Below are 14,766 nucleotides of genomic sequence, written 5' to 3'. Positions count from 1 at the left end.
ATTGTTGTAGTTGACGTAAAGAGGTTCGCACACATCATCCACAGATGATGTTTTACAATTGTAAAACATTTCTCAGCATGCCTCCTCATCAAAATTTATCAGAAAAAGCTGTCAATTTTAACCAGTGTGTAAAATAATTAATAGAATGTGTATACTACATGAATACGTTTTGAGCTACGAGACAAAACCACAACTTGGACTAGAACTCGGATCATTTGTGCACTTTGTGTCAGTACTTACTGTCGTTGTCCCTGAACAACACTCCATGCAGAACCATTGGATGTTAATCATTTACCTACACAGGTTCATTAATGATGAGGTCTGCAATCTGGGGAGGTCAACTCAAGACTCATTATTTGAATCATTGTTATTCATATAGCTCCAATTCACAATAACAGTAGCCTCAATGCACTTTATGTCACAAGGTAAAGACCCTACAATTTTAGAAAGAAACCCCAACAATTACATGACCCTTCCCCACTATGAGCAAGCACTTGGTGACAGTGGAGAGCAAAAACTCCCTTTTAACAGGAAGAAACCTCTGGCAGAACCAGGCTCAGGGAGGAAGAGCCATCTCTTTTCCCTTATGGTTGAAGGTGATGGAAAATAGATGAGTCAAAAGGCACGCTATGGACGAGAGCCAGAGTTTAATAATTACTAATGGTTAAATACAGTAGTGGTGTAAAAACACACAGAGAGTGAGAAGAGATGATTGCACAACAACAACAACAACAACAAAAAATGCTCAGTGCATAATGGAAAGACTTCAGCGGTCTGTTGCAACACGACGAAGAAATGGTTTTGGGTCACTTGATCCAATCTGAACTACTTTATAAAAATGGAAAATTTAAGAATACATTCAAAAGTAGAGAAGATGTCTGTCTCATGAATCCAAACTGCGAGATGGTTCAATAGAAGAGGTGTCTGATAGCTTAAGACTCTGCCTCTCATTCTACTTTTAAATACCCTAGGAACCACAAGTACTGTCTTTAAGATACGATGGGGCCTGATTATTCAAAAACTTGAGGAGAAGGATTTTAAATTCGATTCTGGATTTAAAGGGTAACCAGTGAACTGAAATGAATATGGGACAATATCTTTCTAGTCCTAGTTAATACTCTCTTAGCTGTTCTGGATCACCTGAAGGCTTTTCAGTCATGAATAAATGCATGAGCTAGTTTTTCAGCATCACTTTGAGACAGGATGTTTCTAATTTTAGTGATATTGCGCAAATGAATAAAGACAGTCCTACATATTTGTTTAATGTGCTCACTGAAGGACATATCCTGATTAAAAAGGACTCGAAGATTTCTCAGAGTGTTGCTGGAGGCTAAGGTAATGCGATCCAGAGTAAGCATCTGGTTAGACACCATGTTTCAAAGATGTTTTAGGACCAGGTACAATAATCTCAGCTTTTCTTTTTGATAATGCTGAATTTTGTGTCTTTCTATATGCTTTCACTGCATTTGGATGAGTGTTTGGGAAAATCGTCATGCTTAAAAATTAACTATTGCCAATCAGATGCTCTAAAATTGGTACTGCATGTTATGAAGGACATGACCTGGCTATAAACTCTGGGTTCTTGAAAGTACAATATAAAGACAGGGGTGCAAGATTTTGATACTCTACATAAACCAATTTCCAACCCAATTATGCAAGTAATGGAATTATTTTTGCTTTGCGTATTGAGTGGAGCACACGGGACTTCGGTGTCCAGACGGTCTCATGGTTAGTTGGCAAACTGTGTTCCTGAGGGTCAGTGGGGCAGAGTGGATTGCTGTAAGGCAGCCTGCTTCTTACATGGGCTTTATATACTGCACTGTATTGAAAGCTTCCCCTGCTTACAATGGAGTGTAAAGCAACTCTGTATATGTTTTGAAGGCAATGGTGTTGGAGAGAGAAAGAGGAAGTTTGTGCACCATAGCTTAGTTTTCTTTAACCACTGTCTGCACGCCTGCCAGCCTGCCTGTGTGTGTGTTTTTTTATTCTTTTGATCCAACCATGTCTGATGCCTTCGGCCCAGTGACCCATGCTGTCTGTTTAGGAAGCATGAAACTGGCCTTGAGCTAAATCAGCCTTTTGTCTGGCCCCATAAGACAAGTCTCCCTGCTTGGCAGAGCACAGAACACAGGCTTAGCCCCATTGAGAAACTGAGAGTGAGTGAGGCTGGAAGCAGGTGCTGCTGGAGAGGTGAGGTGGCCGGTTTCTCATGCATTGCTGATTTCTGACAGACCATAAATCAAATTGCAAAGACTGCTAAAAGAAAAGGGGACTGTTTGAAGGGGAATTCAAAAAGAAACAGCTTAAACACTCTCCTTGCTTTTTCTTTTCAAACAAGCACTTCTCGAGAAAAGACGAAGAAAAAAGTTAAAGGCGGTGAACAGGAAACAAGGTACGTGAAGCTGAGAAGTGCAGATGCGGTTTACCACAGCTATCACATGATGTGGATTTCCGCTTGATGCATTTGCTTTTGGCTGCACGGCAGGGCAGGACCACACAATCACTGAAGAGCTGCTGCAGCAGGACACGATGCTGCTTTGAGGACTATTCTACCATGCACTCCATCATGAATATCAATGGACTTCAGCGCCAGGGCAGCCAGGAGAGTTACATTCTGGATAATACCCCAAAGAAGAAAAGTTCTCTGTGGTACCGAGCTTCACTGAGGGGGAGCAGTGATCGGCACCGTCACAGCACTGGCTCACAGCCCAGAGTTTGCAAGGTGAGACAATATGTCAAGTGCAATACACATATGTGTGTTTATAATTTCACATCAGTAAATACTCAGACTTCTGCTGTCTAAATCAAATAACCGAAACACTGATTTGCAACGTGAGATTACAGCTGAGATTTAAGCTGTAATGTGATATAGTTTCACTAATTACCACAAATAAACAAAGCAGCTCTTTGCAGCTCACCAAATAATTTTTAAATCTCTACTGTTATTTAAAAAAAAACCCCAACCCTTTTATACTTTCTAGGAAGGGTTAAAAGTTTAAAAAGTGTGTTTTGTTGTTTTTAAAGAGGAACTCTGCATCTCTCTGTTTGCAGTCCAAGCCGACTTACTCCAACTCACTGGTTGATTACACAGACCCACAACGGTAAATATATCAGAATTCATATGCAACTTTTGATCTTTTTTCCTTTTATACGTGTAAAAGAAAAACTGTCCACTGGACTTTTTGTGCATGAACAGTTTATTACATTTCTTAAAAATTGATATTAATTAATAGTCGTTTGCTTTTTCTGTTTTTGCACAGAACCACGATTATTTTGGAAAAGCAAGACAATGAGACATTTGGTTTTGAAATTCAGGTAAGCAAACACTGAAGCATGCTTAAGTTGTGTGGAAAAAGAGGGTTGGTTTTGGCTCGCTTTTTTGTGACACATTTGTCTCTCTTTGCAGACTTACGGGCTGCAGCTGAAAAACAGCCCTGCAGTGGAGATGTGCACGTTTGTTTGCAAGGTGAACGAGGACAGTGTTGCTGAGAGTGCTGGCCTGACCGCAGGTGAGCCACCCACATCCTTTCTACCGTATAGGCCCCGCTGAGACATTGATGTTACCGTTTGGGCTGCGTGACGATTGACAGATATATCGCTTACCACATATGTGAATACCTACATGCCTTCACACCTACGCCTGCAATCTCACGCACTGATGTGCACATACAGTTTACAGCTATGTTGTGTAATCATAACCAATTTGTTCCTTATATTTTTGCATCCTTATCTTTTACAGGCGATATAATTGTCACGGTCAATGGTGTCAGTATTGAAGGCTCATCTCACCAGTGCGTGCTTGATCTGATAAAAAAATCCACCAACTGTCTAAAGTGAGTGACAACATTTATAACTTCCTAAATACTGCTAGAAAAAAAAGCACAACAGATGATAACTAAAAAGTCACTATAACGATAGTTTATAATAGCATTATAACAGAGTGTAATTATGTGTTATATATTATTCCAGACTGGAGACTGTTTGTGGGAATATAGTGAAGCAGATAGAGTTGGAGAAGAAGATGGACGCCCTCAAGGTGAGTCTCTTAAATCCTGTCTGTGTTTGATGGTGACACCGTTTAGCTGCGTGTTGTTGGTAAAGAAAAAAAAAAGAGCAGTCACCAAGCCATGCAGTAGTGAAGCCTGAAACGCCCCCAGCAATACCTTCTAACCTGCAGCTGCACAGCTGATTTACTCAGGCTATACTCCAAAATATCCCCTAAAGCTACTCTGCATGGACATTGTGTGCAAATATCTTTGTAGGCAAATGTTCTCAGCGAATTAGTTAAGAGTTTTACTGGAAGCATAAGTGTAATGTTTTTGTTGTCTTTTTTGCCCATACAGCAATCACTACGTGAGAAATTGGTGGAGCTGCAGGGCCTTAATTTACAGGAAAAGCGTCTAATGCGAGGTGAGAAGTATGCTCAGCTGTCAGACCACAGCACTTCCTTTCTCACAGCCATTAACATTTCTCTGATGCATGCGCCATCAATGATGTGAATTGATGTGTAAACTCCAGATAATTCAAATGGCCTTCCCCTGAAACATAAACATACAGTGGAAGTTGCTGATGAGCTTCCTGATACAAATTTCTTGTCAGCTAACTGGGATTTTGTTGTGCTTTCAGGTAATTTAAATGACAGCAGTCTCGACCTCCTGATAGACTCCACAGCTATTCTGAGCTCCCCCGTCAGGCGCTTGGGCCGGCGTTTTTCCAGTGACAGCAGCTACAGGAGTGTGATGACAGATGATAGTGACCAAGCCAGTGTGTTTGGGGACGTGAGCTCACCCTGTCCCAGCAGTGCAGCCAGCACCACAGATGATAACTGCTTCTTCTCCAGAGACTTTCCTTCACAAGACAGCTCTTCAGCTCACACATCGAGCTCCAGCAATCACCACCAACCCCTTGGCCGCTCCAGCAGCTCCAGTTTGGCCGGCAGCACCAGCTCTCTGTCTCCGTCCTGGGAGGAAACAAGGATCTCGTCCTTGTTTGGAACCCTGCCCAGGAGAGGCAGGAGAACCAGTGTCCGCAAACACATCCTCAAGTTAATTCCTGGACTTCAGCGATCAGTTGAAGAGGAGGAGATGGGAACAAACACTCAGTGATTCGCTTTCCAAATGCTCCTTGTGTCTATTCAGTATTAAGTGTTGGTAAACAGGGTCTGTCAAGTTCCTAACACATTACAAATAGAAACAGACAATGCAATCAAGTGTTTCCCCACACTTAAAAGCCTGGGTTAACCCTTCATGGGAATGCAAACAAGTTGGACACTTTTATACTGTACGCATTTGCCAATGTCAAAGTTACCCCTATAGTTGCTGAGCCTTTAGACGAGCCTGGCTCGCTTGCTCGGCTTTAACTTGTGACACAAAAGCATTACAAAAACAAATGAGGGCTCTGAATGAATGTAAACTGAACAGACTGTAAAGTGTGACAGATGAAATTATATATCCTACTTACTTGAATTCATTTTTTGCCATATTCACAGATTGTGATGAGCATTAATCAATTTAAATCGCAGCAACTGTATCAATGTAGCCAACTTCAAAATTTAAAACAAACATGTAGCCTAAAGCACATGAGAAGACAGTAAAGCACTTATGACATATTCAGGTGCTCAAAACCAAAACCAAGCCTCTACACCCTATAGATAGCTGCTCAGCTCAAAAACAGGATGTGGGTATGAGAGTACTACTTAAGTGCTTTCATTTCCAAATTGTTTTTTCCGACTGTGTATACGTTTCTTTCAGTATTCAGAAACACTGGAAGTAACAGTTTCTTGTAAATTGTTGAAATTGCTGTAAAAAATGTATCATTTATTTTCTGTGGCAAGAGTGTCATTAATGTCGATGATCCACAGTCTTTTTTCTTTTGTAAATAAAATAACGATGTACAGAAAATTCTTTACGAACAATAAACTTTTAAAGATGTTTCCAGTCACCGGTGCTTCCTTTAACTTTTCATGTAGTGATGCAGTCTCGATGTTGGTGAAGATGCAACTTTGGAGTGAGCACACTCACTGAAAATTACTGGTGAAGATGCAGGTAGTGAAAAAACTTACTGTGTCATTAAAAGACAAATTAATTGAAGAAATGCATAGGGCTTTAAAACTAGTTGAGAAGAATTCATCTATTTCCTATAAAATAACTACTTCTGTTGTTTCAGTTTGCTGCTACAGAAAGAGGGCTTGTACTACAACTGATGGATAAATTGGAAAGGGTTGTTACCTTCACAAAGAAAGCAAGTTACGCCACATACAGAAAGTGGAGGAATGAAAGAGGGAAAAAAATGAGCTTATAAAGTAAGTAATGTATCGCATTATTACAGCCATTGGTAGTAACAGTCTCCCATGTTGACTTATAAGCAGGTTCAAGGCCAGATGAGGCCCGTTTCCGAGATAATCCATAACAATTAAGTTGAGTTGAAGTGTTGAAGTTGTATTTGGGGAGAGACATCATTGTCATAGTCTGCAATCAAAAGACAGACAGATGAAACTAAGATTAACTTGTACCAGAACAATGAAAAGAGAAAAATGTGGAGAAGGAAAGGAGCAGCTCAAAATCTGAAGTAGACCACACCATCTGTCAAACATGGTGGAGTAACAGGAAGTGTGTATACAGGGCTATACCCTACTCAGTCAAATGCTGCAAAAACTGATGGGATGGATAAAGATGGATATTAATAGATAATGACCAAAAGCATACTGCAAAATCAACCCAAGAGTTTATCAATGCAAACAAAAAGGGTCTTTACAATGAGCAAGAAATTAGCGATCAAGTATAAAACTAATTGCTAAAGAGTCAACACAATACTTTTATTAAACCCGCTGAATTAAAGTTAAAAGTCTGCACTTCAGTCATATCTTAAATGTTTGATTTAAAATCCACTGTAGTGGTGTAAAGAGGCAAAATGACAAAAACTGTGTTATTGCTCAAATACTTCTGACCCGAAGACGCAAGATCACTTTCAGCTTTAAATCAAGTACAGACATAATCACATTTTATACTATTAACAGTCTGGCCTAAAAAGAGCTACATGCTATTAGTCAAAGTTTCCTACCATAGAAAAGCCACAGAGCAGATAAGGTGCAAGTGTCTAGTTCCTTTTTGTAGTCCACTTGAATTGTGGTATGTTATAGCAAATACATTAAAAAATTAATGGAATCTCCACCTTTATGTGGAATGAATCAGTGGTGATTTTACTGTATGTTTCGCTAGCAATTTAGTTGCTCTAAAACCTTAAAGTCTTTATGTTCTTAAGCTGTTTCAGGGTGTACATACTTTGTTGGTTCGGACTGTAAATAGTGCATTGAAAACAGAATAACCAGAATGTTAATCTTGACTCAAAACATTGCAGAATGAAGGTGGTCACCAACTACAGATTTAAATATGAGTACAATTGTAGGTCCCAGAGCCACAATGAACCTTTGTTTGGACTACAACAAAGCCTCTGTTCTTCGGTGATTCAACACAAACAGAGATTTACATGGTACTAGCAGTACAGAGCCCACCACAGAGCCCGAGCTTGCGTCGCTCATTGAAAAGCACGATGGATACTTTTTCAGTTGACTGACAAAGCAAAACAGGAGCAACACATTCGGACCAGCGGAGAAGGCAATGTGACAATACTTGTTTAAGTTGGGATTGTGCATCAGAAAGTGCATCAGAACTGATTTGCCATTTTCAACACTACTCAAGAACCAAAAGACAGATGGAGATGAGTTCAATCCCTCCAAATACCCCAAAACGCAGTGCAGAAGAGGAAGAAGATGCACTGGCACCTCAGGTACTGGAGTTTCTCAGTGGGATCAGCATTGAAGCCTTTAAGACTCTGAAGGAACCTGAAGATAGAGATGTGTGGACCCTGGAAGAGGGAGATGACTCTGTGTTTTACAGTGATGAGGAGCAAGCTCAGCTGAACATCGTTACTGCATCTACTGCATCAACCGGCATCAAGTGCCGACATCTTGCAAACACTGTGGCAGATGAACCTAGCCGTCAGAGAGAGGTAAAGGCAGGGGAAGAACATGAAGCCAATATTGCCAAAGAAAATTTAGACATGGGAATGGAAATGACCCATCAGATCACTTGGACCCAAGAAGAACCCCAAAAGTTTCATACGGCCAAAGCTAAACTAATGTTTGCATTAGACTCTGGGGAACAAGGTGCCGATTCTGAACAGACTCCAGGAGAGTTTATGAGAACTTGTAAGGAGTTTTTGCAGCCACACTGGACAACTGTAGAAATGCAAGCACACCCTGAACAAAATGCATCAGCAGAAGAAGGTAAGAGGAATTTCATATAACTTTGCATTGAAATAAAAGTGGTCTTTGTTTATAGACTGTAAAAGAAAAGATTTTGTCTTTCGTTTTCTCTTTAGCAAATCGGCAAATCAAAGAGGAAGAAGTGGAACTAGAAACTCACACACCAGCCCTAAGCTTTGATGTACCTAATGAGGAGGGTTATGCAAGGCTGAACAGGGAGGCAAACTACCCAGACCAGCTGTTTGGTGCTGAAGGCCAGAAATCAGGTGCTGGTTGGCTTCAAGTGGATCAGAAAGCTGAGCAGGGTCCGAACTTTAATGTCCATGCTGGTCTTCATCAAAACCCCCACCCGGGTTACTCCAGCCTGCCTTTGGTAAAGAAATCTGGCTGCAGTGAGAGCCACCAGGATTCATTTAACCATCTCACATCTACCAAGTACAGCACCGTGTCCTATCGCAGGATCCGCAGAGGCAACACCCGTCAGAAGATAGATGAGTTTGAGTACATGATAATTAATCACTAAGAATCTGGTTTCAATGTCCATCTAATGAAACCGTAACAAAAAACAAAACAAATGCAACATGTGTGCTTTACAGTTTACACAGAAATATCCAATGTAACACCCCATTACGTGCAAACCTTACATGCATACATAACAGTCACGGTTAAGGTACTTGGCTCAATAGAGTGAAAACATCTCATATTTGTAAAGTAAACAATTGATTTATGTTGTTACTATTGGCTATTAAGATATTTGGTATGAGAAATCCGGCGTTAAAAGTTTTAAATTCCTCAGAAGTAACCTCAGCAAATAACTATTAAAAAGAAAATCAAATGGCAGACGGAGGGAAATAACAAAATATATACCATCAACTTGTTATTATTTTCACCAAAAATGCATTTTCATTCATGTCTTTTTCTTGAAATGTTTGTGATCATGTAATAAACTCATGAAATCAGAGCACAGGTTTATTGAGTGTTTTGAAGCAACACTTCCCTCTAGTGACAAAAACAAAGTCATCCAAAGTTTTCACAGCAAAACCGACACATAAAAACCCCACAAAAGCATCTTTTTTCCCCAAATGACCGCTCAAAGCACACATCTCATCTCGAGATATTTAAAAAAAAAGTGTTTTACACAAACAGCTTCATGCAATTTAACTCATTATTTAGTCCCAGCAATGATGAATCTATAAGGCACTGTTTAACCTTCGATCTTTGTAAATGTTTTACTAAAGAACTGAAGTGTTAAACAAAGATGTCCATCTGAATCTCACTTCTCACTTTTTCCCAGGTGATAGTGTAGAGGATATTATTTTTTAAATTACTAAGTCCCAGTCCTTTGGCACACAATCCCACATCATTCACTTAAAAAAAAAGAAAATAAAAGAAATCACGCTTATTAATGCCCCCAAAACGCTTCGTTTGTACCCTGGAAAGTCCTGATTTGAGGCTGGACCACAGACCGTGCTGTAGCATGAGGCCACTGAAGGTTTTTTGTAGTGCGTTTTTATCACATAGAACTCATTTCAGTCTCATCCACTACACAAGGTAGTTCGTGAACTGCCACTTCTGGAACATATTGCTGGGTTCACAAGGGCTGAGACGAAGATCATCACTCCCAGGTCCTGCTTCCAGGCACATATGGTTGGAAACAAACTCTGCTATGAGGTGCTCCGCCTTAAAGACAAAAAAAAGGGTGGGAGGGAAATGAATGCAACTCTTGCATCTAAACACTCCTTACGTGGATTTAAAGGAGGCCAGCTCTGTGGTTTGAACTAAAGACAAAACAAAGATATTGTACAAAGCAAATGGCACACCCTAAGTCAACCTACCAGAGCAGAGTTGGAGGATTTGTGGAACCAGCGGAGCTCAGGCTTGGTGCTGTCACATGACCGTAAAGCAAACCTATTGCCGCTGCCTTGGGCAGCAACACACAGGTTCTGCTGCTGAATGTGTTTCATCCAGGTGTAATTAAAGTGCTGACCCTGAAAATGAGAGAAAAGGAGAGAGAGTGACCAGGAGGTAAATATACTGCATGTCAAACAATATAAGATTTTGAAAGACGCCTCAGTGGTGCTGACTTGAATCCAAAGAGGCCACATTTAGAAAAACTTGGTCTCGTCTTGGACTCCACACTTGTTTATAGTGGCTTGGGTCCTTTCTCAGACTTTGACTGCATTTGTCTTGGTTATTTCTGGGTATTTTTGTTATTCCCCCACCATAATTACCACAGTCATGACCACCAAACTTGCAAATCATCCACATTTTTTTCCTGTGTAAAGACTAAGAAAAATACATACAAAAAGCCCTACTATAGATCATTTGGTGATATTTACGTTCAAATAATCTGTTAAACACCTACCTGCTTGCTGAGATCACACGTCTCAAAGCACAAAGAGCCGTTATGCAAAGCAAGGCATTTTCTTAAGCCACGATTGAAGACCTAAAAAAAGAAAGAAAGAAAACATTTTAAGAGAAGTGAAACCCCAGTAAACACAGGATTTGTTTACTAATTTACAAGAACACAAGAAAATAGTCAGTTTATATTCCAATCAGACAGAATGCTGACACTGGGTTAAATGAACAGATAGAGTACATACCAGGCCTTCAGCTTTCGCTAAAGGAGCAACCATGTCCGGATAAACATTATCCAGGTACCACTTGAAGCTTTTGCATTTCAGCTTCTTCCTTAGCTCAATCTGCTCTGTGAGGTTGCCAATATCAATGCGCTTTTTATCCAGCAGGTGGTGGTAGCCATGGCCATAGAAAAGATCCTTGTACTCATCTAGCCACACTTCAGCCACCCTCGCCAGGTTACGCTCCACTGTCTTCTGCCGGTCTTTGGGAAATTTATACGGATTCTGCCCGCGGAAAATGTGTCCCACACGAGAGCAGGGGATAATCTCGATTTCTCCGCCGCACATCCAGATCTGTTCAAACGGCAACGGATATAGCACATCATCAGCCATGTGACAAACACAAACTTGAAGGATGTTTCCAAACAGCTGTGACCAATATTCCCAATAAATTAGCTGAGTGACAAACCTTAAATGAAATCTCCATGTTCTCCCCACCCCACACATCCAGACCGGGATCGTAGGTACCAAGTTCGAAGAAGTATTGTTTGTCAATTGAGAAAAGGCCCCCAGCCATAACTGGGCATCTACAGGACAGAAAACAAACAAAAGAGATTACTAAAAATAGAGCTATAAAATAGAGCCACTAGAGCTATAAAAAAACAAAAAAACAAAACAAAACATAAATTTTACCTGATAGGATCAGAGATGGTCAAATTAAACTTCTTGATATCCTCTGGTGGTACTGCACTCCAACCAAACACCAAAGGCCATTTGAAAATACCCCTTTGGAAGTTGTCAACCATCATATAACTGAGGATGAAAAGACACGAGACATTTTATTTTTTGGCCGTTACTGTACCAAAACACATAACTAATTAATTAAATATGGTATTATCCACTTACCTCATGTCCTTATCACTGATAACTTCAATAACTGGACAGGGTACTTTCTTTCGATCCAGATAGACTCTCTCTAAGAGCGGCTCCAGCCACCCCACATTGCATTCAATATGGGAGTCAAGAAATGTAAGAACCTCACCTGCATCAAAGGAAAGCATAAGAGTCCTGCTGCAGTTAAACGTCAATGCATGTAAAGAACATTTGCAGTAACATCAATAATAATAATAATAGTATTACTGCATATATTGCATAATGTTTTTACACTTCTAATCTGAAAGGTGTCATTATTTATGACCCTTGTTCCTACATTAGTTTACCTGAGCACACAATTTGACATATTAATGCATATTCTGTTGCTGTCTTTATCTTTCTTTTTTGGGGAGCCGTATCCTCCAACCCGCATCTATACCACGTTTATAGACTCATAAAGTATAAGAGACACCCTTATATGAGATTAGTCTTGACCATACATACCTTTGGCAACAGCAGCTCCAGCTAGCCTAGCTCTGATCAAGCCCTGGCGCTCCTTGAGACGAACGATTCGCACTTTGGGAAACTGGGCCATGTAATCATCCAGCTGCTTTTTAAGATAGTCTGCCAGAGTAAAAGCTCTTGGTAAAGCTATGCAAGTTACACTGACAGCAGAGAAAAATTAAAAATGACAATCTGAAAGCCGATAAAATTATGATCATTTATATTGTTGCTAAGCCTGCATAGATTATACAGTAATTTAAAAAAAAATCAATCATCCAATCAATCACTTAAGTAATAGTACACTTAAGGTACATGTAAAAGAAATCAATGGTTTAATTGTAAAACCAATAAGCAGCTGTCACATATTTTAACACTTCTGGCTGATCAATAATGATCTATGGTTTTCCTAACAATCTATATAGTACATTGCATTTGAGCAGACAATGAAAAAGATATTCGAATAGCCGACATTTAATAACAAATTTTTAATCAACCCAACTGAGATACCCCATGGAGACGAGGCCAAGCTATGACGAATTCCAGACACTGTTACCTTTTGTGCTGAAGTCATCCACCAGAATAATCTCTTTAAGGAGGTGGGGTGGAGATCTGTTGAGCACACTGTGCACGGAGCGGAGGAGTGTTGACCACACTTCATCCACGAAGCAGAAGATCACACTGGTGGAAGGTAAGTCATCGTGGACTAGACTCTGTTCACACCTGGAAAACACAGCAAAAATTAACATTCAAGCTTTGCAAGTGGGGGCAGCTTCAGAGATGACGTGCAGAAGACTCACATCTGCGGCCTGGTGTCTGGAATGGCACGGTCCACTGGAATCTTGTCACTGAGGTAGACGTTAAAATGGCCTTCGTCCCATCTCTTCTTCACCTCTGCATCTTCTTTCCAGCCAACGACAGCTGGCTGACCAAACTGGCCTACTGCGTTAGCATCTCTAGGACTGGAAGTCAAATCCAGAGAAAGCACTTTGTGGACACCTGATTTTCTAACAGCAGAGTTATTCTTGGAGTCGGATCCTCCTTGGAGAACGACTAAAGGCTTCACAGGTTCCTTTTTTTCATTCACAGGACTTTTAACAGTCTCGCTGACCTGCTCCCTCTCTTTTGTATCTTCGTTCTCTATTCTTTCTACATCCTTTTTGGGAGGTTGTTTGGGTGTTGTTTTAACTGGGTGTGCCTCCTCAGCCTGACGCTGTTTTTTAACTGCTTTATTTGCCTTATCCGTCTTGTCCTGATGACTTTGTGCAACTTCAACAGGCTCCTCCTTTAAGGCAAGTTTATTTTTCTGGGTTACATTTGCCACTGCTACATTTAGATCAAAATGTATAGGTTTCTTCTTTCTATGAACTTCCTGATTTGGAGTAAAATTGTGCAGGGAAGCTCCATTATCACGTTTGGGAACATTGTCTCCTTGACTTTTAATAAAGTTCCTCTTTTGATCCCGTTCTTTGCCTCCATGTCTGTAAACCTGGTCAAGTTTGACACCTGAAGTGAGTGGTCCTTTCCCCGCCTGTGTCCAGTCCATCCTCTGCACCGGGTGTTTAAACCCCCTTCTAGTGTGCTGCGTGGCCTTCAGCTGCTGTTTAAAAAGCTCCTTTTCTCTTATCACACGCTCTTTTAGCAGCTCGGTATTCACTTCGTTTAGTGACATGCGGAGAGCAGCCATGTCAAACAGCAGCCAAATGACAGAAGCTACGAACACAAACGCCAGCACCCTCCCACTGTCCCTTAAATATCTTCTAAGCCTCATTATTGACATAGTTTTAATTTAAACAAACAAACAAACAAACAAACAAACAAACCCTCTGTAAATGTAAAAACACGTCAAAGAACCATACTGAAAGTGCCGCTTCTGTTGCACACTTTTCTAGTCTTTGGAGAAGTTATCTGCCTGCGTGGCATGCTAGAAATTACACGGAGCAGCAGCGGTAGTCAGTGTTGTCACTCATAAATACAGCAGGGTCCGACTCCCGTGGCGCAGCACGTAGGTACAATGTTAAAGCACTAATTTGCCATAACGTACAGTACCGGTTCGGTCATGTCCACATCCGCGAGCCATTACGTCTACCTCGAAATACTCCAAAAACCTTTCGACGTCAAAGAGAAAAGTTTTCGGTTTCGCCGCAGGGTCTATCCACGCCACAACTTTAACTTCAGTTTTGTATGAGGACGTTGCAGCCGACTTCCACATAGTCAGTAAAGTGATTGGACGGAGTTTCTGTCCGGAAAGCAAGTCAGCGGGAGAGAACGCGGACGGTACAGGAAGCTGGACGTTTCGCCTTCAAAATAAAGAATTTTAAAAAATTATTTCACAATCAGTAATGAACGAGGGAATATTAGGGCCACATTTAAAAAATAAATAAATAAAAGACATGAAATAAGAAAAGGCGAAATTTCGAGATTAAACAGAGCTAACAAATATTTAAACTTAGGATATTTCCTCTATATTTTTTTAATTTTATTTTAGTTAATTTTCCAAGGTCACAAAATCATTTCAGTTAGTTTTAATTTTACAAAATCTAATATTTA

At 40.5% G+C, this 14,766-nt stretch overlaps 3 protein-coding genes across 3 annotated transcripts; 2 read left to right on the top strand and 1 right to left on the bottom strand.

Annotated features, from left to right (window-relative positions):
* Window positions 1–2,115: 2,115 nt before the first annotated feature.
* cytip (cytohesin 1 interacting protein) lies at window positions 2,116–5,905 on the top strand. The gene is made up of 10 exons (XM_063499036.1): window positions 2,116–2,190; window positions 2,339–2,392; window positions 2,486–2,722; window positions 3,052–3,101; window positions 3,261–3,315; window positions 3,407–3,509; window positions 3,740–3,833; window positions 3,970–4,036; window positions 4,344–4,410; window positions 4,627–5,905. Exons 3-10 carry the CDS (start codon window positions 2,555–2,557, stop codon window positions 5,103–5,105), a joined length of 1,083 nt encoding a protein of 360 aa, XP_063355106.1. The 5' UTR covers window positions 2,116–2,190; window positions 2,339–2,392; window positions 2,486–2,554; the 3' UTR covers window positions 5,106–5,905.
* A 1,586-nt stretch (window positions 5,906–7,491) lies between these two features.
* On the top strand, window positions 7,492–9,224 carry LOC134646019 (uncharacterized). Its single transcript, XM_063499683.1, has 2 exons — window positions 7,492–8,284; window positions 8,380–9,224. The coding sequence occupies exons 1-2, from the start codon at window positions 7,711–7,713 to the stop codon at window positions 8,784–8,786; spliced, it is 981 nt and encodes a 326-aa protein (XP_063355753.1). The 5' UTR covers window positions 7,492–7,710; the 3' UTR covers window positions 8,787–9,224.
* On the bottom strand, window positions 9,220–14,403 carry LOC134646018 (polypeptide N-acetylgalactosaminyltransferase 5). Its single transcript, XM_063499682.1, has 10 exons — window positions 13,017–14,403; window positions 12,773–12,939; window positions 12,220–12,339; window positions 11,749–11,884; window positions 11,536–11,655; window positions 11,312–11,429; window positions 10,867–11,196; window positions 10,629–10,709; window positions 10,099–10,251; window positions 9,220–9,943 (listed from the first exon to the last, which is right to left on the bottom strand). Exons 1-10 carry the CDS (start codon window positions 13,994–13,996, stop codon window positions 9,806–9,808), a joined length of 2,343 nt encoding a protein of 780 aa, XP_063355752.1. The 5' UTR covers window positions 13,997–14,403; the 3' UTR covers window positions 9,220–9,805.
* Window positions 14,404–14,766: the final 363 nt, after the last annotated feature.

This window comes from Pelmatolapia mariae, linkage group LG16_19 (genome assembly GCF_036321145.2).
Source record: "Pelmatolapia mariae isolate MD_Pm_ZW linkage group LG16_19, Pm_UMD_F_2, whole genome shotgun sequence".
In the NCBI taxonomy this organism is placed as follows: Eukaryota; Metazoa; Chordata; class Actinopteri; order Cichliformes; family Cichlidae; genus Pelmatolapia; species Pelmatolapia mariae.
The sequence above is the reverse complement of the archived record's forward strand: the minus strand, read 5'-3'. Positions and strand labels throughout refer to the sequence as shown.